The sequence below is a fragment of the Phyllobates terribilis genome, unplaced genomic scaffold (assembly GCF_046119375.1).
Source record: "Phyllobates terribilis strain yellow unplaced genomic scaffold, ASM4611937v1 Scaffold_11__3_contigs__length_659146591, whole genome shotgun sequence".
In the NCBI taxonomy this organism is placed as follows: Eukaryota; Metazoa; Chordata; class Amphibia; order Anura; family Dendrobatidae; genus Phyllobates; species Phyllobates terribilis.
Window position 1 is genome coordinate 587,425,028 of NW_027362771.1, and position 26,086 is coordinate 587,451,113.

Sequence of the window (26,086 nt, forward strand, 5' to 3'; positions counted from 1 at the left end):
AAAAATCTTTAAATGAGGTGTGTCCAAACTTTTGGTCTGTACTGTACTCTTACGGTCATGACTTCTAACATGCCTCTCTTCTTCTAGTCACCTCTTCACCTTCTCTCCTTGTAGACTTGTCTCATGCAACTTCCACCACTACTGTTCTCTATGTTATACTTTATCCCTCAGGAATCCTCCCGGAATTTCCATTCTTATTAAGCTCATTGATAAAGTTCTAAAGAAATATTTATTTTTAACATCAGGAGTAGGGATGAGCAAACCCCAACTTAAAAATTCGGGCTTAATACTGGACAGTTAGTGTCCAGTGGTAAATGCCGAACACAGACTTCTCCCGAAAGCCCGTTGCAAAGTTTGGAGTACCGAGGGAAGTCTTGGAGGAAAGAGATTTTACAGCTCAAAAGTTCGGGTTCCCATTGTTTTCCATGAGGTTTGGGTTCCGGTTCAAGTTCGGTACAGTTCTGGTACCCGAAACACGGCTCTGCTCATCCCTAATCAAGAAATGATCTCTGTTACCTGATCTCTCCTGGGTTGTTCTCTCGAAATTTGTTTGCAGGGCCAAACCCGCATCATAAAACACCCCCATACTGTTGGCACCACTCCCTGGTGTGCAGCCAGTGTCTGATTTCTCCATGGTGTCCCAGACCTAGACAGATAAGGCAGACATGGGTAGCTTTAACCCTAACAAATACATCACTTGTCACACTTGGATGTAGTAATTTCTAATGCAGTTTAAAACTAATTTCTCACCTTCTTTTGGGACATCTTAAATTTTTTGTTCAGCACATTGAGACCTTTGTCTACGGCCACCAGTCCCACATAGGCCTTGTGATCTGCTTGCAATTTCAGTTTCATGGAAGAACCAGGACTCTTGACTTCATTGTCTCTCTTGTTGTAACCTGTCACCGACAGCTATTTCAAGGTATAACATAAGCTCGTCAGCAAAGATTTCTATCCAGTGCAAGTGGTAACATTGTAAATTAGATTCCATGAACAGTATGATATACTTTTTTTTAAGGGGAAACTGTAAAGGCGATTCTACTAAAGAAAAATTTGTGCTATTGCTGTATATAGGTCGTGCAGCAACAAATATGATACTTGTTACATAGCTCCCAACCGTCCCATGTTTGGCGGGACTGTCCTGTCATGGCACAGGTGATCTCCCACTCTGTAGCTCCTCCTCCTCTGGGGTCAGTGAATAAATTAAATTTCTCACCTCTTCTTCTTTCACCTGTGTTTACATCTCCTTGGGACTTTGAACTTACATCAACAGGGGATCTCAGTATCCAGAGGCTGTAGCTCCAACCACTGAGCTACAGCTCTCAATGATGAACATAGGAGAATTTGGTTATCTTGACTCTACATTGCAGGCAATGACTCCAGAAACAGTGTCTACATCTCCTTAGAAATACATTGTGTATAACAATGTATTTTTAAGGTGCTTGTATACTGAACTAAAGAAAATGATTTTTTTGGTCCTATAAAAGTAGTACATTTATGAGCAATTACAAAAATGTATTTTTTTTTCTGGGAGTCACTGGTCTTGAGCTCACAACCTTAAATCATTATTGACATGGACACTTAAGCTGCTGAGCCACAAGCTCTAGTGAAGTCATTGCTTATTAGGAGAATTCTGTCTGCTTGATCTGTATTGCAGGATCTGACTATATGCTGAATGTACTGATAGAAATACACTGCTGTGTACAAGGTATGTATTTTTATTCTACAGGAAGAATATGAGATTTTTCAGCCTATAAAATTGCTAAAAAATAATAATGAAAAACACTTGATAATGAAAAAAATATTGTCATTTTTAATGTGTTTTATTTAAAATGATGAACATCACATATCAGCAAATAACATGGACATATTTGGTGTCCCTGTAATCGTAATGACCCGCACAACACAGCTGCTTTTCTTCTGCAGGTGTTTGCACCACAAGGTGCAATAACAATCTTCTCTGATTATTGGAGTTTGCTGCATTTTCCTGCTTATTTGATGTGATTTCAGTGCAGATATGAAGCAGAGTTTTTAACACTTTTTTAACCCCTTCGCGACCTTGGGACTTTCCGTTTTTGCATTTTCGTTTTTTGCTCCCCTTGTTCCCAGAGCCATAGCATTTTTATTTTTTGGTGGGACGACTTGTACTTTTAAACGCCATTACTGGTTTTACCATATCATGTAAGGGAAAACGGGAAAAAAATTCAAAGTGCAGTGAAATTGCAAAAAAAAATGCAATTCCACAGTTTTTTTTTTTTTCTTTCCACGTTCACTGGATGCTAAAACTGACCTACCATTATTATTCTCCATGTCATTACAAGCTCGTATACACCAAACATGCATGAAAAAAAAATCCAAAGTTTGCTAATTTATTTATTTATTTTTTAAAATGGCGCCATTTTCCGAGACCCATAGCGTCTCCATTTTTTGAGATCTGGGGCCGGGTGAGGGCTTATTTTTTGCATGCCCAGCTGACATTTTTATTAATACCATTTTGGAGTAGATACGATGTTTCAATCGCCCGTTATTGCATTTTATTGCAATGTTGCAGCGACCAAAAAAACGTAATTCTGGCGTTTGGAATTTTTTCTCATTACGCCGTTTACCGATCGGATTAATTCTTTTTTTATATTGATAGATCGGGCGATTCTGAATCCGGCAATACTAAATATGTGTATGTGGGGTTTATTTTTTAGTATTTTATTTTGAATGGGGCAAAAGGGGGGTGACTTAAACTTTTATATTTTTTAAATTTTTTAAATATTTTTAAAAACATATTTTTAAAACTTTTTGCATGCTTCAATAGTCTCCATAGGAGACTAGAAGCAGCAATTACCTAATCGCCTCTGCTACATAGAGGCGATGAGCAGATCACCTCTATGTAGCAGAAATGCTCCTGTACTATGAGTGCCGACCACTAGGTGGCGCTCATAGTAATCTTTACATGACAACCACTGGAGTCTGCTGCAGACCCAGGGTTGTCATGACCACCCATCGGTGACCCACAATCACGTGACGGGGTCACCGATGGGCGGGGCTAATGCCGCGCTTCCGGCATGGAGATGTTAAATGCCGCTGTCAGAGATTGACAGCGGCATTTAACATGTTAACAGCCGCGGGTGGATCGCGATTCCACCCGCGGCTGTTGCAGGGACATGTCAGCTGAAATAACCAGCTGACATGTGCTCGGTTCAGTGTGGGCTCAGCGCCGGAGCCTTCACTGAACCGGGGGGTGATCGCCTGGGGCGTACTAATACGCTCTGGGCCAGTAAGGGGTTAATAGTGCAGAAAAGCTTTGATTTTGCACTTAAAAATGCAGGTGCGTTTTTTTTCTTAATGCGTTTTTTTTTCAGAAGAAGTCTATAGTGAAAAAATGCACCAAAATCGCAGAGTTCAGCAGCGTCTTCAGACCACAGAGGTCGGAGATTTCATGGATTCACATTCACTTTGCTTCAAAATTTAGACCGTGTTCACATGTAATGTAAATGCCGCATGTTTTCTGATGCTTTTTTTGCACAAAAATTCTGCTGTGCTTAATTGTCGAAGCAAAGTGGATGTGATTTCATGAGAACTGCACCTGCTATTAGAGTCCAGCAAACAGTATTTTACATTATTTAGAAGTTAGTATTTATCTATACACTTGTCTCTCCACCTATTTTTACAGGTGTCCTTCCTTTCCCTTTTCTTTCCTTGCCTTTCCCATTCATTTTCTTCCCCACCCATCTCTTAAATGTTTTATGCATAAGGTATCTTTTATGTGTATCGTAACCCCTTTCCCTTGCCTATTCTGTATATACCAATCGTTTCATTTTTCTTTTATCCCTTTAATTTTCAATTTTTCCTTTTTTCCCATTTTCCTTAATAAACCATATTTTACCCTTTATCATCCTTAACCCTTTCCACCCTTTATTTTGCCTGTATCCTTTATCCCTTTAAATGTTGCTTTTTTGCTATTATTTTGTTCTTGTTTGCTTCTATATTACTGTGTATTTATAATGTCTCCCCCTTTTTCTATATTACTGTGTATTTATGTCTCCCCCCTTTTCTATATTTCTGTGTATTTATAATATGTCTCACCCTTTATCTATATTACTGTGTAGTTATATGTCTCCCCCTTTTCTATATTTCTGTGTATTTATAATATGTCTCCCCCTTTATCTATATTACTGTGTAGTTATATGTCGCCCCCTTTTCTATATTTCTGTGTATTTATGTCTCCCCCTTTTTCTATATAACTATGTATTTATAATATGTCTCCCCCTTTTTCTATATTACTGTGTATTTATAATATGTCTCCCCCTTTTTCTATATTACTGTGTATCTATACTATATCTCCCCCTTTTTCTATATTACTGTGTATTTATAATATGTCTCCCCCTTTTTCTATATTACTGTGTATTTATGTCTCCCCTTTTTTTCTATATTACTGTGTATTTATAATATGTCTCCCCCTTTTTCTATATTACTGTGTATTTATGTCTCCCCTTTTTTTCTATATTACTGTGTATTTATAATATGTCTCCCCCTTTTTCTATATTACTGTGTATTTATGTCTCCCCTTTTTTTCTATATTACTGTGTATTTATGATATGTCTCCCCCTTTTTTCTATATTACTGTGTATTTATGTCTCCCCCCTTTTTCTTTACCCCATTTGTGTAAAAAATCCGTAACAAAAACTACTTTAACAAAAAATGCCCCCACTGTGCACCCAAGGGCGCTGCTCTTCGGTGCGGTTTTGGTGCTTTTTTTTCTCTAGATGCTTCTATGTGGAGTCTAAAAAAATGCAGATACTTTATTAAGTGCAGAATGAAAGCTTTTCTGTACTATAAAAAGCACATTAAAATGCGGCTTCACATCTGCACCAGAAACGCATCAAATAAGGGGGAGAAGATTGTTAATGTGGAGTTTGGTGCGGATCCTGCAGAAAAGAAAAAAAGCAGTATTTCTACCCAGTGTGAACACGGCCTTACAGACACAAAAAAGCCGGATGTCGTGTAGTGAAGCTACATAGAGATGAGAAAGTTCTGGTGGCTCCAACTGTGAATGAGGGAACAAAAAAAGAACCCACAGGTCCCAACTAGAGATGAGCAGGACGCACAGATGATATTGCGCGGCCCTTGGTGATCAAAAGCCACCAGGGACCCCGGAAGCTTAGAGATTCGCGGCCTCCTGTCCAGTCGCCAGGTACCATTGATCTGGACTGGAGTTCCGTGAATCCATCCACTCATCTCTAGTCCCCACCATCCTGGATACAGCAGACAGTCCCGGATTTGGGTCTGCACCCTGCAGTCTGGGGCATCTGCTGAATTTCCCTCACTGCCAGCACCCCTCTGACAACTCCTTCTGCCTGGGAGAAATATCTAAAGACAGATTTTTCAAAGGTTTTATGGACTGATAGGATGAGAGTCACTCTTGATTGACCAGATGGATGGGTCCATGACTGGATCAGTTATGGGCACAGACCTCCACTGCAACTCAGATGCCAGCAAGATGGAGTTGGATTACTGCTTTGGGTTGGTATTATTAAAGATGAATTAGTTGGACCTTTTCGGGTTGAAGATGAACTCAAAATCCCAAACCTACTTCCTGTTTTTATAAGAGACTTTCTTCAAGCAATGGTGCATAAAAAAGTCATCATCTTTCCAGAAAGTCATGATTTTTATACAGAACAATGCTCCATAGCAGCATCAAAGTCTCCACTCAATGGCTGCCTGTAGAGGCCTTAGAGCAGAATAATGAGACGGCCACTTCCTCACCTGACCTGAACCCTACTGAGAACTTGTGGGCCCTTCTTAAATGGATGATTTATGGTGAAGGAGAACAGTCACCTCTCTTATCAGTGCCTGGGTGGCTGTGGTTGGTGCTGCTCAAAAAGATGATCGTCAACAGATTAAGTGAAGGAAAGAGGAATCCGGTGGATCTCGGCCGCTGTCGCTAACAGAGGTTAATCCAGTCTATAGGTATGAAAAAACTTCCAATTATTGTAAAACATTTCAGAGTAGGTTCTATTCCAAAACGCTTTGCAATAAATTGGAAGTTTTTTTTTATACCTACCGCCTGGATTAACCTCTGTTAGCGGCATCACCCGAGATCCACCGGATTCCTCTTTCCTTCACTTGTTATGTCCTCTCTCCATTTGGTGTGAGTACAGCGGCCAGAGTAGCAGGCACAATTGGAGTATCAATGGCGCTATATAAATAAATAATAATAATACATCACTCCTTACGTAGTTGTGCAGCGCACCACGTGTTCAGGTGAGTGACCACCCCTCCAGCTAACCCTTACCTGTTGCCCATGGTGTTACACATGGAGTTCCTCTTGTTTTTTATTTCTTTACGTCAACTGATTAAGATTAAGGACATGTTTGTCTGAAACGCAAAAGGTTCTTCTACCCCCTCTCATTTTTCCTTTCCATTTCTATTTTTTTATTTATGTATTTTTGAATATCTGATTTTTATTATATTAAACTTTTTCATTCATTTTAGCTTTTCTTGGTGTTGGAACATTTTTTTTTGTCTGTTTTGTGATTAAGAAACTTACTGATTCCATGGATGGAGCTTATGGAAAGAAGTGAGGGGAGTAAAAGGGCAGATGCCGTCAGGGTGCTGTGAGACAATGATTTAATTGTTGAGTGTTCATTAAATCATTGTCTTCATCCAGTCTGCCTGGTCTCCTCTCTCACAGCACCCTGATGCCATCTGCCCTTTTACTCCCCTCACTTCTTTCCATAAGCTCCATCCATGGAATCAATCAATTTCTTAATCACAGACAAAAAAATGTTCTAACACCAAGAAAAACTAAAATGAATGAAAAAGTTTAATATAATAAAAATCAGATATTCAAAAATACATAACACCCCTTTTAATCCCCTCACTTCTCTCCATGCTACGGCTCCTGCGCTAGGCATTTGGGGCAGGTGGAAGGTGCAACAGTGATCTGGGACTGCCGTTTTCTTGCTGTAATCAGAGCTGCGCCTGATCAGCACAACAATCTTAGGTGAGTACGGTAATTCCTCCCCCTTTACTTCTGACATCGCTGACCTTCACCTCTTTCTATTTTATTTTCTGTATGGCTGGAGTTTACGACAGTTACTGAAATGAAGGGATGACTATATTATTATAAAGGTCACTGAGATTTTTTTTTTTTAAATGGCAAAAATGTATTTTTTCATATTTTCAGTTGATTGGTTCTTATTCTCACTGTAACGGATAAAAATAAGCAAGTGAGATTGGAAAGTTTGCATTTTTCATCTAGTGCCATAATAATTCTGTACATTACTATTTACTCAATAATTCTGCACACATAGATATTCTACCAAGAAAAGCTAAACCTTAATTTTACTTTCTTAAATATTCACATTTCAGGTTTATTAACCTTTTGAATTGATAAATAGCAATGTAGCTGTTCAATAATAAAATTAATCATCTCAAATACAAATTGTCTAATAATTGTGCACACAGTGTATACAGCCATACCACTAGTTTGATAATTATATATGTAGCAAAGCCAAGTAGGACTGGGTTAAATCCTAGCAATGCAGGATTTAATTAGATGCACCTAGCTAGCCTTGATTAAAAAATAGGAAATGGGTTCACCCTGTGTCCATCTGCTGGGTTTTGAGTAGAGTGTGTTGAAGCTGATGAGTGGCCAGCCAAAATGTGAGCTGTAGCTGAGAGAGAGACAAGCCAGAGTCTGAACAGGTCAGCTAGTAAAGCTGAGCAGTCTGTGTGTTGGAGCTGCAGAAAAATATGTGGAAGCTGCAGCTTGTTCAGTGTGAACTGTACATGGAGTTGAACACTTCTGTTTGGTGCTGGAAGCTGCTGGAGATCAGGCTGAAGGCTGGTAGGACCGTACCTTTTCTTTGTGTAAAGTTTGCTACTGGAGAACGGTTTGTATATATCACCATGTTGTATCTGGGAGGAACAGAAGACTTCTGGTGTTGGCAGTCTCAACCAGAAGTTGAGAGAGAGGACTGTAATCCGTTTGGGTGAGCCCACACTGACTTACATGCACCTGCTAAATGAATTGTCTAGTTCCTGTTATACCTTTGTGCCCACAGAGGCTGTTTTGGTTTTGAATCCCTTGGAGTTTTATGAAAGCAGCAAAACTGCACATGTTTGGATCAAACCGCATTGCCTGTGTGAATGCTACCTAATGCCTACCTAAGAGTTTGGATCCCTACATATTGCATAAAATAACTTTTATATACCCGGTAAGATGCCTCACCGTTCCAATACACTGTTCCGAGTCTGTTACTTCCACCCAGATAGAATCCGAAACAATCTCATTTCCAACCATGTAATATCCAATTATACGGAAGGATGGAATCAATTCTTCTGTGATGAGGAGAGACATAGTAACCAAAGCCTGACCGGGATACCGAGGTTGTCTTCCCACTTTCAGGATCCTTCCCTTGCTCATGATCTTAAAAAAAAAAATTTGGACACATAATGTATCTTACATTTCAGTCATATTCGCCATTTATAAATAATAATCATGATGATAGAATAACGACAAGTTCTGGCTTCATGGGCAAATGTTAAGGATAGAATTCTAAATTGTTGCAGATGCCATGATGTTTTTCCTTGGTGAAAATTAATAAATAATTCTACACAAAGACAGAGGCTATTGTGTCTAAAGATAATCTTGTGATTTCACCCTTAAAATAAAAAGTTATACAAAAAAAAAGTAGAAACCGTTTACCAGGTAGGTGAAGTGCGGTATCTGGTTCTGAATGGCTGGGTTAGAGTTATGAATCAAGAAATTTACAGTGACACTATATCCAGGTTTCACTTCTGCTACAATGGGGCCAATGTTCAAATAATTCCCATCTGACTGATAAGCGTTGACTGTCATTGATGCTGTTGCTTGCCTGGCATCAGAGAGCGCAGGATTTGCTGTTTTCACCTATAATCAGAAATATTTGTAAGAAATAAATATGAACTCTTTTTATAAGACAAAACTATCAAAAGCTGATTTTGAAAAATCTACAAACTACAGAGATTGATTCACAAATGACTCGTCAGCCCATTTTCTCCAAATACACAATTACACTACACGCTGGAGAGTAAAATACTTAGCTATTGGACTATTAAAACTGAGGACCTTTATCTAAAATGTTCACTTCTCAAAAAAGTAACATACATGCTCATAACCATTTCAACTATATTAGCATAAGAGTGGTCAACATAACTCAAAGCTAAGGAATTTTAATTTTAAAACTTTTCCCGCCATAACCAATTTTAGCTTTAGCGATTCCATTTTTTCATCCTACAGACCACCGGACCCCGCTACCACCTTTATGGACCACATTTCCACCGAGCTTCTTTACTTTTGCTCTTCTGACATTCAGATCATCATCATAGGTGTCTTCAACATCTCCACTCACACCCTCTAGTCGTCATCCTCCAAATTCCTGTCACTTGCTTCATCTTTTGGTCTCACTCAATTGTCCTCCATTTCCATCCACACAGATGGGTATTTACTAGACCTTATCTTCACCAATCTCTGTTCCATAACTAATCCCACAACCTCACCTCTCTCCCTATCAGACTACAATCTGCTCACTTTCTCATTCCTGACTTTTTCATTAGCCCTCAAATCCAGCAGCTATATCTGTAGCGCCCCGAGGGTTCGGCCGCTACAGGGGTATTGCACCTCAGACCAGAGGTGTGATATTCCACTCCCAGGTAAGGATGGAGTATGGACCAGGGCTCAGTTAGCTGCATACAGCACACACACCCCATTTCCGAGGGACAGCTCAACGGTGCTCCCAATAGACATAAGTGCAGGCACGACCGACTATGTCCCTGCCTGGAGTGGGGAGGGGGGTGGAATACCCAGTGCTGTAGGGGCAGATAGGGGTTGGTTCCTGAGCATAGGAAGGAGCCCATTGGTTGCTAGTCACCTGGGCTCATGGTCAGAGGGAGGTATAAAAGGTGGGCACCATCTTAGCTCTAAGAGAAGTTCGTTCTGTCCAGAGAGGAGAAGACAGGGAGTAGAGGCTCTGTAGGAGCTCTACTCCAGAAGGGCCTAGTGAGAGGCCGAGGAGGAGGTGAAGGGGAGCTGAGATTTTGGCTCATCTCAGCTCCAAGAGAAAGGAACAGAAAGGAACAGAAACAGAAAGGAACTGCAAAGAAAGAGAGAGAGAAACAGAAGGGCTCAGGAACAAGAAGGTGGAAGGGACCCTAAGAACCCACGAGAATACAGGGTGAAGGGTCAGGCAGATTAAGGGTACCAGAGCCCAAGTTGGTGGAGGAGAAACTACCCTCAGCCAAAGACCGGTCGTCGTGATCATCTATTGGTGCGACACCTCATCAAACCTGCTAGGAAGGCACCATATAGGACAGCGGAGGACGGGGCCCACGTTTAACCGCACGAGTCCGCGGCAGCTGGACAAAAGTGGGTCACTGGTGAGGCAGGCCAGAGAAAGGATTAAAGGGGGTCCTGTGCCATGCTCCTGAACTGCCTGGGAGTTGACCGAGCCCCTCACCTGGTGGACGCAGCACGGCTCGGGCGGTCACTGCCGACGGAAGTGACCCGGAACAAACGAACTGTGAGTAAAGACCCTGGACTGTAACTTGTTGTCCGTGTGCTCCTTTGCTCCTCCGGCACTACCGGTACTGGGACCTTCACCACCATCACTCCCACCATCCACTACACTGCCCTGGGGCCGCACTCTTCCCGTGGGGAGTCACACTACCCCAGCTGCACACTTCATCAGCCCCAGCGGTCTGCATGCAGCGGCGGTTCCTGATAACCGCAATCCACGGGTGGCGTAGTCGGACATTATCTGAAGCACGTAGCAGACTACCATTGGCCTGACCACCCTGAGCCGCGGGACCGGGCCGCCACTACTACTACCCCCATCGTTCCCCTATCGCCCGGATCCGCGTGCCCCACGGCCCAGGGGGCGAGTCATATCTCCTTCCCCCGCAGAAACCTCTCACGGCTCGATACGCGCTTTCTGACTGTCTTCTTCCACCGTTGACCATATCCTCACTTGATGTCACAGACACAGCCACCGTTTACTACAATGCCACACTGGCATCAACTATTGACTTGTTCGCCTGTCTTGTACAGAGCAAAAGGGTACAAATCAATAGACAACCCTGTTGTACTTTTTGATAATAATGTCTTGCTATTTTTCTGATATTTACTGTATCTATTTGAGATGGGTGTTCACATCTTGGAGTCATAGAGTTCCTTAATCGGATTTTCTTTCCTTGAATGTTTGCAGTTTTTGATTTTAAAAACTAATATTGGGCCGTCATACTCACTTTGGACCTAGGTTCGCTTATGCCGTAGTCCTCCGTGCCCCACTCATGTGCCCGGCTATCTATGATGCTCTGTGTGCTTCTGCTGTGCGACGTCAATTAACGCACCACTGATGCGTGCGGTGGGCCTGACGGCCGTGACCCATGGGGAGGGGTGGGTCTGGATCTGCGGCGCATGCGCCATGGTAGGCCCCTTGTGAGAATACATCACGCATACCGATCACGTGATACGTCACATGACCTACTCCTGGGCGTACTTAAAGGTCCTATTAATCTATCTCTGGTATACTTCTCTGGATAAAGCTTTCTATAAGCGAAACGTGCGTCGAGACGCCCTGTCATTACAATCCCCCTTGTGGCATCTTCCGGCACGTGGGTCCTATTTTGGTAAGCGCTATTTTCTCAATGTTCTTTTCTTATATGGGACACATATTGCGGACTTGTGGGAGCCGGTGGGCCCTGGTATTTTGTTATGTATGTGTCATGGATTTACCTGAACCGATCAGGTGATCCATTTTTTTCTTACATCGCTGATGTTATTTCTATCTATGGACCCTCTGTCGCAATTTGCTGCATACCTTGGCACCTTGCACCTTCAGTCCATTAATTATTATGCTGTTGAACCATTTATATATGTGTAATTTTTACTATATTTGACTCAATAAAATTTGTATGTTTTAGCCATTTTCACTCATGTTCTCTTCTTTTTGAACCCTGGCACATCAACCTAAAAATAAAAGCTTTGGCATGTGTCCAGGGTTGCGCAGCGGCACTGGAAGGAAGCACACTCACAGGAAGACTTCACCACATTCAAATAAGCAATTCTTACATTCAAGTCGACAATCACATCTGCTAAACACTAATATTTCACAACCCTCAAATAATCTTTATCCCATAACCTCAAACAGTTATGTAATACTTTAACTCCCTCCTCCATCCACTGTTGCTCCCCTCTGACCTCCATAATTTCTGCCCTACATTTCAAAAATAATATCAACAAAATTAGACAAGTCTTTACTGTTCAACCACTACAACCTCTTAATGTAAAAGACCACTGACCTTCTCTCATAACCTTCCTTCCCACCATCAGTGATGGAAACCTTACATATCTTCTATCCAAATCACAGTTCACCACTTGTCCACTTAACCCCATCCCATGCCACCTCCTCCCCAACCTCACCACCATGTTTATCCCAGCCCTAGCCCATCTCTTTAATCTATCATTAACTTCTGGTGTCCTCCCTTCTGTTTTCAAACATACAATAACCATACCAACCCTGAAGAAACCATCCCTTGACCCATCCTCTACGTCCAGCTATCGCCCCATATTTCTAATCTCATTCGCCTCCAAACTCCTCTAACAGCATCTCCACATTGAATTTTCCTTTCACCTCGCCTCCAACTCACTCTTGGACAGCCTACAATCCAGCTTCCATCCCCACATCTTCACTGAAATTGGCCTAGCCAAAATGACTAAAGACTTACTTAGCAGCAAAGCTAACAGAAAATTAATTATCTCTACTCCTCCTTCTAGACCTGTCCTCTGCCTACAACACAGTCGACCACTCCCTCCTACTACAGATCTTCTCTTCCCAAGGCATCAAAGACCATGCCCTCAAATGGATTTCCTCAAACCTCACTAAATGAACATTCAGTGACTCCTAGGGATGAGCGAACTCAAATTGTAAAGTTCGAGGTTCATACTGGACACATAGTGTCTCGTACTGGAGAGAGAGTACTCACCAAATTGCCTTCAAGACTTCTCCCGAGCATCCCCCATCCTCTGGAATTCCATGCCCCAACATGTCCAACATTTGGATCCTTCAGACAGAATTTGAAAGCCCATCTCTTCAAGATAGCGTATAGCCTGCAGTGATCCAGCTGCCAACTCACCACCATCGGAGGTGCTGCAACCCCACAACCGACCGATTCTCTCCTTCCCCATTACCCTGTAAACGGTAAGCCCACAAAGGCAGAGTCCTCTCCCCCTTTGTACCAATCTGTCAATGTTAGTCTCTTCACTGTAATTTTATATTTGTATTTTGTATGTAAACTAGTGTTGAGCGAGTATGCTTGTTGCTCGAGATTTACGAGCATACTCGGACGAGTACCTCTTATCATCGGCATGCTCGACGTGTAAGTTTTTCCCGTTCCGTGAACATGATTTGCGACTGTTTGACAGCTTTATTACATGTGAGAAATGCTGAGAAAACAGCCATTTATCACATGTGTTAAAGCTGTTCACGTCCCCTAAGGGGACTAAAATATTATTAAAAAATATAAAAACGTATGAAAATTCAAATAATCCTCCTTTAGCCTTTATAAAAAATGTAATAAAATTTAAAGTCCTCTCTGTCACACTACAAGTCAGGTCTTTTAAAATATAAAATTTATTAACCTGCACGCTAAACATTGTACAGAGGAAAAAAAAAAAAAAAAGCCTGAGATGCAAACTTTCAGCAATTGCACCTCCCTAAGAAAATGTTATAAAAACTGATCAAAAAGAATATTTGTTTTTTACACCCCTATCCAAATATAACATTATTTAACCCATATATAGTACATTACCACATACTAGCCTTCTATAGGAGGAGAAAGATAGCAGCAATAGAGGCTTCTGAATATGGATCAGGCTCAGCTCCTGAGCCAGCCCAATAAGTTGGGACGCAGCATAGGACATACTATTATGTCCTTTGTCAGCAAAGGGTTAAAATGGTTGCTTTCTTTAGACAATCTCTTGTTGTTAGAAGGTCACACGATATTCTGATGATCACAAATTGCTGTGTTGATAAGAAATTAGTGATGACTCATAATCATTAGGGTAGATGGCAGCATTTGTTCTATTGACCTACAGAACCACCACTGGAAATATGAAGCACTACATTCTGCCCATTAAAATTTGTTGGATGTTCACTGCGTGTTCCACTCTTTTGAGCTGCTTTTCTCTCTGGGGAATATATATCGATGTATTTGCAGATACTCACAGTAATTGGAAGGGATTGTAATGATGGACCTGTGTTCAGTGTCAGCCGGACTGTTCCCTCTTCTCCAGTTATACCCTGAACCCTTGCTGGTTCAGCCACCACTGAGACCTTTTTTGCTGGAGAACCATCAGGATGGATTACAAAAACCTTTGGAAAAATGAAAGTCATATAGAGAGATATAAAGTAAGTGAATGTGAAAATATAATCCTGCCTTGATCAACCATGGAAATCATAAATTAGTAAAATTACAAACCTGTCCAAGGAATTTATAACTTACTATAATAACTGCACTATGCTGGTGTCAAGGGTGTGTCAGAGGTGACAGACAGTCGTCCTGCAGTGGGTTGCAGGAAATCTCTACGTTTGGCATTGCAGACAACTTCTTAGATAAGAGGTTGTCTTTAGGACTGAGAGGCTACCTCTCTCTTGCTAATTAGCTCTCTGGCCTGGGTGTATAAATACCTGGTGTGTCTGGGAGGGAGTCGCCGGCTATACTCATTTCTACTTGTGAAGCTTAGCAGGAGCAGTACTTCGTCCTCTCTGGAGCTTGAGGCCGTGTGCTTATTTGGAGTTCATCTAAAGCTAAGCTGTTTTCCCCCTGTTTTGTCTACCCTTGTTTTCTATAGAGTTTAGCGGAGGTTGACTAGTGCTCATCTCCTCCCATCCCTAGCTGTAGCCGTACAACAGGGAGAGTAGGGCGAGGCTCGCGAGCGGCGATTGCTGAAGAGGCAATATAGGGACGGTAGTTGAGACAGGGTGATGCTAGACCAAACTAGTCCTGAAGATGCAGAAAGTGGTAACAGCGGTGGATGGATGGTGGGTGGGGGAGAGCACGGTACGGCCCATGAGCCACTGTTTCAGCCCTTCAGCTAGAAAAATAAATTGTAGTAGATAAAACTTGGCACTCAAAAGGTTGCAGTGAGTGAAATGTTTGTAGCTGCGACTCTCGTCGCCTATGAATGGCGCTCTGTGAGCATCGCAGCTGTGGCGCCCGGCTGTGCTTGGAGCCACAGATCCTAGAGGGGTGCATTAAAGGATTCCTCCACAAGAGGCCCCCACAGCACACACACACCTCCACCTTCCACCTCAGACCACTAGAGGGAGCCCGTTAGGGATATAAATAGGGGAGGTGGAGCCAGGCAGACAGGGGATTCAGCAGTTCCTGCAGTAGAGAAGACTGAGAGAGATCAGCCTGCAGTGGAGCCCAGTCCATACGCAGTAGTAGCTCAAATAGAGCTCAAGGTGTGCCGGCGCCTTAAGATCGGTGAAGCGCGGCAAGCTGCCGCCAGTGTGTATAGCCTAGTGAGGGCCCAAGCGTGGCCGAAGGCGAGTGGAAAGTGAGTAGCATTTTGGGCAGAGATGCTGTACAGGCTCACCCCAGAAAGCATATGCCGGACACTGGGTCTGAGCTTACCGGGATTTCTATGATCCAGTGGGACATAACCGGAATCCCTGGAAGACTTCAAGTCCCAGGATCACCTAAGAGCTGATAAGTAACAGAGCCAGGAGTCACGGAGGCCCCGAAATCTGGGAGCGCGTGCTCCAAGAGAAGGCCCTACCACAAAGTCAGCCAGTGCAGTACAGAAACCAGGTTAGGCCTAGCTCCAGGCAGGACAGAAACTTACCACGCAAAGGCAAGAAACAGGAGACCCTACACCCGCTCTCTGGGGAGGATCCTGATATGCACCCTTCACCCTACAGTGCTCCGGGATGTGCCTGAATTTCCATGAGTAAAAGGTACTGAAGTGACTATCGTGTCTTTCCCTGTTCTTGCTCTGACCCGGCTGGGTCCCATCTGTCCTGCATCCTTAAATCCCCGCTGCCCTGAGGCCTAGATCTATCTGTGGGGAGCTAAACCATGCAGGCTGCCTTAACACCGGCCTCAGTGGGCTGCCACAGCGCTGATGATCCTCACCAGACACCACAGGTGGCGTCACGAACTTCTATATAATTTTACACCCTTTTTAAAGAGAGGCCCAGGGTACGGCCCCGGGAGCCAACCACCGCGACATCCCCCAGGGTCAGGCCATAACAAGGCCCGGGCGCCGAGTCATCCCCATCTCCTGGGCGCGACATTCTCTTCTCTGGCGGAGCCCCCCGCCCGCCCGCCACCGAGCACATGTCCAAGACACCGCACATCCTCCGTTTGAATCCAGACAGGGTATCCGGCCTGCCGCTGCACTGGGGGAGCCACCCCGCTCCAGGAATGCACGGTAGAGTTATGGGGATGACAGGAGTTACAGGCGCTGCTGGTGGAGCAGCCGCCTCGGCCTGCCCGGCGTCGGGCGTGGGTTGAACATCAGGGCCGTTAACCGGTATTCCGGCGTCGTGCTGTTCCTCGGACATTCTGATGCCCCCCTAACGGCCTACCTTCTTTTCTTTTCTTCCAGTAGGCCGCAGCTCCGCAGGTGACGGTCGTCTTCAGGACCTTGCATCGCTTGCGTCCTACGTCAGAGCGTTCAGCGACGCTCCATCCAGGACCTGGCGCTTCCTGGTTTGACATCGAGGCGTGGAGCGTGTTCGGGGCTTCGCGCGCTTTTGCAGGTACGCCCCTCAGTTTCCCGCGGTTACGCCCTTCTCGCTCGGCGGCCCAACAATGGTGACAATCTTCACCACAGTTTACCATACACAGTTTTTAATTAAAGGCGCACAGTACCCGGTGGCAATGGGCATAACACTCCGTCGTTGCAACGGGCACGGAATCCTGTTCGTGACGCCAGAGAAGAGAATGTCGCGCCCAGGGGATGGGGCTGACTCAGCACCCGGGCCATGTTATGGCCTGACCCTGGGGGATGTTGCAGTGGTCGGCTCCTAGGGCCGTACCCTGGGCCTCTCTTTAAAAAGGGTGTAAAATTATATAGAAGTTCGTGACGCCACCTGTGGTGTCTGGTGAGAATCACCAGCGCTGTGGCAGCCCACTGAGGCCGGTGTTAAGGCAGCTTGCATGGTATAGCTCCCCACAGGTGGAGCTAGGCCTCAGGGCAGCGGGGATTTAAGGATGCAGGACAGATGGGACCCAGCCGGGTCAGAGCAAGAACAGGGACAGACACGATAGTCACTTCAGTACCTTTTACTCATGGAAATTCAGGCACATCCCGGAGCACTGTAGGGTGAAGGGTGCATATCAGGATCCTCCCCAGTGAGCGGGTGTAGGGCCTCCTGGTTCTTGCCTTTGCGTGGTAAGTTTCTGACCTGCCTGGAGCTAGGCCTAACCTGGTTTCTGTACTGCACCGGCTGACTTTGTGGTAGGGCCTTCTCTTGGAGCACGCGCTCCCAGATTGCGGGGCCTCCATGACTCCTGGCTCTGTTACTTATCAGCTGTTAGGTGATCCTGGGACTTGAAGTCTTCCAGGGATTCCGGTTATGTCCCACTGGATCATAGAGATCCCGGTAAGCTCGGACCCGGTGTCCGGCATATGCTTTCTGGGGTGAGCCTGTACAGCTCCTCTGCCCCCAATGCTACTCACTTTCCACTTGCCTTCGGCCATGCTTGGGCCCTCACTAGGCTATACACACTAGCGGCAGCTTGCCACGCTTCACCAATCTTATGGCGCCGGCACACCTTGAGCTCTAACTGAGATACTACTGCATCTGGACTGGGCTCCACTGCAGGCTGACCTCTCTCAGGCTTCTCTACTGCAGGAACTGCTGAATCCCCTGTTTGCCTGGCTCCACCTTCCCTATTTATATCCCTAACGGGCTCCCTCTAGTGGTCTGAGGTGGAAGGTGGAGGTGTGTGTGTGCTGTGGGGGCCTCTTGTGGAGGAATCCTTTAATTCACCCCTCTAGGATCTGTGGCTCCAAGCACAGCCGGGCGCCACACAGCATCAAGCGCTAGCGCTACTCCAAGCAGTTCACTTCTCTGACACACAATCAGTTCTGATGAAGGTCCAAATGTAGGATCGAAACGTTAGCAACCATAAATATTGCCTACTAAACCAGTTTTCATTCACTGAACCTTATGAGTGCCAAGTTTTATCTACAGGTTGGAACCCTATTTGGGCACCTCTTCACATACCAGGAGGGCCGTATATTTCTCAAAGTTAAAAAATGAACTGGTCATTTCTATTAGCCACCTCATGGCTTTCGAAGACTGAAGAGGTTAAAAAAGTTTTTTGTTTTTAATGCTTTTTCAGGTAGGTCCCAGGCGGAATCCACCAGACAAGGAGATGTTTTGCACAGACCTTTAGTCTGGCTTACCAGCAGAGGCTTGACCACTTAAAGTGCCTATGGCATTGACTCTGTATGTGGCCCTGATAATGGGGAATGCAGTTGAATGTTCTGGAGAGTTGTGTGTTATTGGATCTGTACCTTGTACTTTAAGAGATAATATTTGACAAAAAAGGGTCAGTACCTTAAGGTCATAGGGCATTCCAGGCTTAAAATACTTGGCGGTTTTGGTAAACAAAACTTTATACGGTGATTTTACAATATTAATATTTTCCAGTTCACTTTCCACAATTTCACTGCCTAAAAGAAAGACAAGAATCCAATGGGGTTAATGGAGGACTGCATTGAGGGACAAGGGATGAACACTGCAATAACTTCTAGTTACTGTGTGAATTGTCTAGAAAAAGTCTAAGCTGTGTATTATAGGTTAGACGCTCTCCCACCGTATCAGCGGGGTTGTTGATACAGTGGGAGAGAGAACCCATTTACAGTATAGGATCATTTTCCCATAGGCGCCCAAATAAATTTTTTGCTATTCTACAGTACAATGAATCATACCTCTTAAAGAGATATTTTTACTCTGACCTAAATAAAAAAATATTTTTTTTCAAAAATGAAAATCGGAAAAAATATCCTACTGACCAGACCTTGTACATTGTAGACATGAGAAGTGGAAGGACATGTAGACTGATTTGATCTCTCCATACTCACCAGCAGGAGTGATGAGTGAAATCGACATATATAAAGTACACTGAAACATGTCATCATTATTATTTTTAAAGTGAATCATAAGATCTCTTCTCAACAACACAGCAACTCCTTCTCCATCCGTAATCTAATGGAAAGAAAATGATCATTAAAAGGGAACTGGAATTTCAACAAACTTTAAATAAATTAATAGTACAAACGAATGTAAGAAACTTTGTAATATACGTTATCAGAGAATTCTGCTTCCTTCTCCACTTAGTTGTCCTTTCTTCTTATCCCCTTTGCTTCCCAAACCTACTGTCCATTCTGAAAATATGGATCAATTCTATCTTGTTCTAGATAAGACAGACTCACAACTCACTGTAGTGTCAGGTTACACAGCTTATATTTTATGGAGTGGGGAAGTAGTGAGGAGCAGAGTTAGAAAACAGGCAGAGGGAGACACAGAGAGATTGTGTGGTGTCAGGTTACACAGCCTATTATATTCTATGGAGGGGGGAAGGAGTGAGGAGCAGAGTTAGAAAACAGGCAGAGGGAGACACAGAGAGATTGTGTGGTGTCAGGTTACACAGCCTATTATATTCTATGGAGGGGGGAAGGAGTGAGGTGCAGAGTTAGAAAACAGGCAGAGGGAAACACAGAGAGATTGTGTGGTGTCAGGCTACACAGCCTATTATATTCTATGGAGGGGGGAAGGAGTGAGGAGCAGAGTTAGAAAACAGGCAGAGGGAGACACAGAGAGATTGTGTGGTGTCAGGTTACACAGCCTATTATAGTCTATGGAGTGGGGAAGGAGTGAGGAGCAGAGTTAGAAAACAGGCAGAGGGAGACACAGAGAGATTGTGTGGTGTCAGGTTACACAGCATATTATATTCTATGGAGTGGGGAAGGAGTGAGGAGCAGAGTTAGAAAACAGGCAGAGGGAGACACAGAGAGATTGTGTGGTGTCAGGTTACACAGCCTATTATATTCTATGGAGGGGGAAGGAGTGAGGAGCAGAGTTAGAAAACAGGCAGAGGGAGACACAGAGAGATTGTGTGGTGTCAGTTTACACAGCCTATTATATTCTATGGAGTGGGGAAGGAGTGAGGAGCAGAGTTAGAAAACAGGCAGAGGGAGACACAGAGAGATTGTGTGGTGTCGGGCTACACAGCCTATTATATTCTATGGAGTGGGGAAGGAGTGCAGAGCAGAATTAGAAAACAGGAAGAGGGAGACACAGAGAGATTGTGTGGTATCAGGTTACACAGCCTATTATATTCTATGGAGGGGGAAAGGAGTGAGGAGCAGAGTTAGAAAACAGGCAGAGGGAGACACAGGGAGATTGTGTGGTGTCAGGCTACACAGCCTATTATATTCTATGGAGTGGGGAAGGAGTAAGGAGCAGAGTTAGAAAACAGGCAGAGGGAGACACAGAGAGATTGTGTGGTGTCAGGTTACACAGCCTATTATATTCTATGGAGTGGGGAAGGAGTGAGGAGCAGAGTTAGAAAACAGGCAGAGGGAGACACAGAGAGATTGTGTGGTGTCAGGTTACACAGCATATTATATTCTATGGAGTGGGGAAGGAGTGAGGAGCAGAGTTAGAAAACAGGCAGAGGGAGACACTGAGAGATTGTGTGGTGTCAGGTTACACAGCCTATTATATTCTATGGAGGGGAAGGAGTGAGGAGCAGAGTTAGAAAACAGGCAGAGGGAGACACAGAGAGATTGTGTGGTGTCAGGTTACACAGCCTATTATATTCTATGGAGTGGGGAAGGAGTGAGGAGCAGAGTTAGAAAACAGGCAGAGGGAGACACAGAGAGATTGTGTGGTGTCGGGCTACACAGCCTATTATATTCTATGGAGTGGGGAAGGAGTGCAGAGCAGAATTAGAAAACAGGCAGAGGGAGACACAGAGAGATTGTGTGGTATCAGGTTACACAGCCTATTATATTCTATGGAGGGGGGAAGGAGTGAGGAGCAGAGTTAGAAAACAGGCAGAGGGAGACACAGAGAGATTGTGTGGTGTCAGGCTACACAGCCTATTATATTCTATGGAGTGGGGAAGGAGTAAGGAGCAGAGTTAGAAAACAGGCAGAGGGAGACACAGAGAGATTGTGTGGTGTCAGGTTACACAGCCTATTATATTCTATGGAGTGGGGAAGGAGTGAGGAGCAGAGTTAGAAAACAGGCAGAGGGAGACACAGAGAGATTGTGTGGTGTCAGGTTACACAGCATATTATATTCTATGGAGTGGGGAAGGAGTGAGGAGCAGAGTTAGAAAACAGGCAGAGGGAGACACTGAGAGATTGTGTGGTGTCAGGTTACACAGCCTATTATATTCTATGGAGGGGGAAGGAGTGAGGAGCAGAGTTAGAAAACAGGCAGAGGGAGACACAGAGAGATTGTGTGGTGTCAGGTTACACAGCCTATTATATTCTATGGAGTGGAGAAGGAGTGAGGAGCAGAGTTAGAAAACAGGCAGAGGGAGACACAGAGAGATTGTGTGGTGTCGGGCTACACAGCCTATTATATTCTATGGAGTGGGGAAGGAGTGCAGAGCAGAATTAGAAAACAGGCAGAGGGAGACACAGAGAGATTGTGTGGTATCAGGTTACACAGCCTATTATATTCTATGGAGGGGGGAAGGAGTGAGGAGCAGAGTTAGAAAACAGGCAGAGGGAGACACAGAGAGATTGTGTGGTGTCAGGCTACACAGCCTATTATATTCTATGGAGTGGGGAAGGAGTAAGGAGCAGAGTTAGAAAACAGGCAGAGGGAGACACAGAGAGATTGTGTGGTGTCAGGTTACACAGCCTATTATATTCTATGGAGTGGGGAAGGAGTGAGGAGCAGAGTTAGAAAACAGGCAGAGGGAGACACAGAGAGATTGTGTGGTGTCGGGCTACACAGCCTATTATATTCTATGAAGTGGGGAAGGAGTGAGGAGCAGAGTTAGAAAACAGGCAGAGGGAGACACAGAGAGATTGTGTGGTGTCAGGTTACACAGCCTATTATATTCTATGGAGGGGGAAAGGAGTGAGGAGCAGAGTTAGAAAACAGGCAGAGGGAGACACAGAGAGATTGTGTGGTGTCAGGTTACACAGCCTATTATATTCTATGGAGGGGGGAAGGAGTGAGGAGCAGAGTTAGAAAACAGGCAGAGGGAGACACAGAGAGATTGTGTGGTGTCGGGCTACACAGCCTATTATATTCTATGGAGTGGGGAAGGAGTGAGGAGCAGAGTTAGAAAACAGGCAGAGGGAGACACAGAGAGATTGTGTTGTGTCAGGTTACACAGCCTATTATATTCTATGGAGTGGGGAAGGAGTGAGGAGCAGAGTTAGAAAACAGGCAGAGGGAGACACAGACAGACTGTGCTGAACTCTCACAACTCAGCTGCTCTCTACTGCCATATTCTGTCCTTTATGCTACTGCAGCTTTTGTCTGTGTGCTAAAGAAAAAAGGAGAAAGAATACCTCTCTGTTATGTGATTTGTATGGGAGACATCATAGCAGTTAGTCTACACCCACCAGCTCAGAGGCAATTGTAAATCAAAAGACAGAATGTGCAGAGGGGTTAAAAATGGCAAAGATTCAGGATACAAGTCACATAATGGCTGGGAATAGTGTTGTTCCTCATGTTCACACATGACAGCTTATTCTGCAAAGTTACTTAAAACTATATGTCTCCTTTAATTAAAAAGAAAAAAAAGATCAGCAAACAACAGGGGTTGAAAAAATACAAATAGAAGCCAAATAAGAGTGAAAAGACCCATAAGAAACTTACAATATTTTTTAAAGAGAAAACTGTAAAAACTTCAGAATCAGGAGATTCAATTACTCTTCTTTTTTATAAAAAAAAGAAAGAAAAACACTTTCTGGATTAAAAAATATAATTTTCTCACCTGAATCCGTCTTAGGGTATTTGGTAGACTGGTCTTTTCATCATCTTTCTTGACCCCAAATATTATAAAGGCCATGCCATTTACAGGACCCCCATGGAGGAACCTGAAAATGAAGAGAAAACCAGAGAAATAGATGTCATAAGCTGTAAAGTTGTCTGATGTGCTAGCCAATGGAAATATCACCCACAACTCGGACATATGAGCCTCTATGGCATAAATATACAGATATCACTAATCAGAATGGCTTAGGACTTGTTTATACAGCCCGATAGTTGGAAACGAGTGTTCATAGGAATGCTCGATCCTGATTATAGGCCTGTCTAAGTAGGCCGTCCATCACCCGATGAACAAGCCACAGTTCATCTGTCTAAATGGACCCTCTAGCTGGCTAGAAATGTGAAATGGCTGTTCTCCCTCAAATCCACCATTTATGATCATGCTTGGTTTAACTGAACATACCACAGATGATGCTTATTTATGGGGCAAAAATGGATTTGGTGTGTAAGAAAAAAATTCATGCAGTTGGATTTTCTTTCCCCACTAAATGACCATCTTTTTTTTTTTAAAACTTGCTTTTATTGAAAATAAAGTTTTCATACATTAATTAATACGAATATAATTTGGAATATGCCTAACAAGGTTGTTATAAGATGGTAAACAGGAGAATGTGCATTCCAAGTATAATTACATCAGGTCAAAAGACAAGCCAAAAACTTAGGAGGGGGGAGGGAAGGAGAGGAGAAAAGAGGACACCCAAAACAGGTACCTTCCTTACATATAGACCACCCAACAGGGGTGTATAACTTTATACTCTTCTCAAAAGTTGTGCGGGACCCATCGACACTGAAACAGACCCTTGACACCTAGCTGTATCTCCACATTGCGGCACCATCTAACACATTTAGATGGGGTACTCGGCAGCCGGGCCTTGTCGTTGCTGGGAGGAGATGTGTATGTCACGGCGGCTGCGGCCCTGTCCGTGGCCCAGGGCGGTCAACAAAAAGGGGAATTGTTTATATGGAGTTTGTAATTTGATTGTGACGCCACCTGTGGTGTCTGGTAATTTGCACCAGAGCTGCTTGCAGACCTCTGAGGCAGTTGTTAGGGCAGCTGGGATGGAACGGCTCCCCACAGGTGGAGCGGGCCTCAGGGCAGTGTAGGAATAGATGGTGAATGATGTTGCTGGGCTTTGTGGTGAAGGCAGGACGGCGCGGAGGAAATAATGGTCAGAGGCGGTGGGTGCAGTCATCCGAGTTTTACTCACAGTCCTGTTAGAGTTCCTCAGGCACACTGTATGGGTGTCAGCCTCCCGCGACGCACTGCGTCTGCCAGAAAGGGGGTTCAGCACTTTATCAGATAGTTCAGGAGCACTTGACAGGACCCCTCTTTCCGTGTGTTCCTCTCTAGACCGACTTCTCGCGCTGGGTCTTCTCCCTCCTACCCTGCGCCTCCCAACAAAGTCCCTGACGGGTACTCTGTGATCCCTCTGGGCAACTTGGAGTTCCCGGACCTCCTGGGTGCCCTCTTCGGTGACTTTAAGTGGGAAGACGGCGACTGCACCCTTAAAGTGCAGAAGCCTCCTGTTTTCAGGCTGAGACCTGAAATACTCCGCCATGCCGGTGACCGGTTCCCCTCTTGTGGCCTGATCCCTCTGACACTTGGCAGATTCGGGTGTACGGGTGGCTTCCTGCTCCTTCCGTACCCCTGAGATCCCTTGCCTTACTGGAGCCTTAGTCCTCCGCTCCCCTCCTGGGCCCCTGTTTCCAGGCCCCACTCCGGAGCAGAGCTCCTAAGGAGACTCTGCCCCCCGACTACTCCTCTCCTCATCTCACTGACTGACTAGAACTGAAGACATTCTTATCAAGATGGCCTCCCTTTATATACTCTACTTAAAGTGCTCCCCTGAACTACGTCCTCCACCCACACCCACTACATGGTTCCCCCTATCTTTGGTTCCCCCCGCTCCAACCAGGGACAGGGCAGCCCACACAGTGCATATCGCCCTTCCAGCCTGCCTGGAGTAGTGTGGTGTTGAGTGCAGGTGTTGGGGTCCTGCGCAGTACTCCATCCTTACCTGAGAGAAGGAGATACCACACCTCTGGGTGAGGTGCAGTACCTCTGTGGCGACTGAACCCTCAGGGGCGCCACATTTCCAATAGTAGCTGCTCTTGATACCATACTGTAGGTTGAAAGCAAGTTCTAATATCATCTCGAATGCGTTGTGGAAGTAAAGAGATGAAACTTTCCCAAGTTTCAAAGAAGAACTGTACCTTTTCTTCCTTGTGTAAAGAGGCCTCAGCCGAATCCATCTGAAGCAGGAACGACAGTTTGTCTAAAAAGATCTTAAAAGGAGGAGCTTGGTCGTGGGTCCACATCTGTAAGATGGCCTTAACACCGGCTGCCGCCACCATGTGTAGCAATTTACGGGCCCCCGGGGAGCATGTGTATTTATCTGGCTCTAGGTATCCAAAGATGGCCCAAAGAGGCTCATTAGGAGCAAAGTTTGTCAGGTGTGTGGTGGTAAATTGTTGTATTCTGGTCCAGAAGGGTTGAATAATCGGGCATGTCCAGAGGCAATGGAATAGATTGGCCTCAGGGGAGCAGCATTTAAAGCACTCCGAGGTTGTGTACAGCCCCATTCTGTGACCCTTCTGGTGGGTTAAATAGGATCTATGACATATTTTCAATCTCATTTCAAGGAAGCGAGCTGAAGGGAGAAATTTGTGGGCTTCGTCCAGGGCTTTCAAAATAGTGTTATATGATAAGGCGGGATGATTGATCTGCCATTTTGTTAGTGAAAGTTGGGATTTCTCATAGTCTAGGGCGACATGGATGAATTTATAATTGGAGGTTACTTGGCCAGATAAGGTGTTAGCAGGTATGGATCCCACTCCCGCTCAGGAAAATGAGTTATTATCTTTGTCACATAACTCTTAGCCTGTAGGTATTGGAACGGGGGGAATGCAATAGTAGGGTACTTAGAATGCATTTCCTCTATTAGATACAGTATATACGCGCGCTCCCCTAAGTGGATCAGATGTTCAATGGATGTTATACC

At 44.5% G+C, this 26,086-nt stretch overlaps 1 protein-coding gene across 1 annotated transcript in view; it reads right to left on the reverse strand.

The window, feature by feature from the left end:
• Positions 1-26,086, reverse strand: part of LOC141167050 (A.superbus venom factor 1-like) — a 182,199-nt gene that overhangs the window by 109,709 nt on the left and 46,404 nt on the right. The window contains exons 8-15 of the mRNA XM_073654376.1: positions 23,029-23,131; positions 19,142-19,265; positions 18,615-18,730; positions 14,262-14,408; positions 8,705-8,908; positions 8,228-8,425; positions 751-912; positions 517-646 (exon numbers count right to left, since the gene is read on the reverse strand). Of these exons, the coding sequence (XP_073510477.1) occupies positions 517-646; positions 751-912; positions 8,228-8,425; positions 8,705-8,908; positions 14,262-14,408; positions 18,615-18,730; positions 19,142-19,265; positions 23,029-23,131 (1,184 nt within the window). The remainder of the gene's footprint in view (positions 1-516; positions 647-750; positions 913-8,227; positions 8,426-8,704; positions 8,909-14,261; positions 14,409-18,614; positions 18,731-19,141; positions 19,266-23,028; positions 23,132-26,086) is intronic.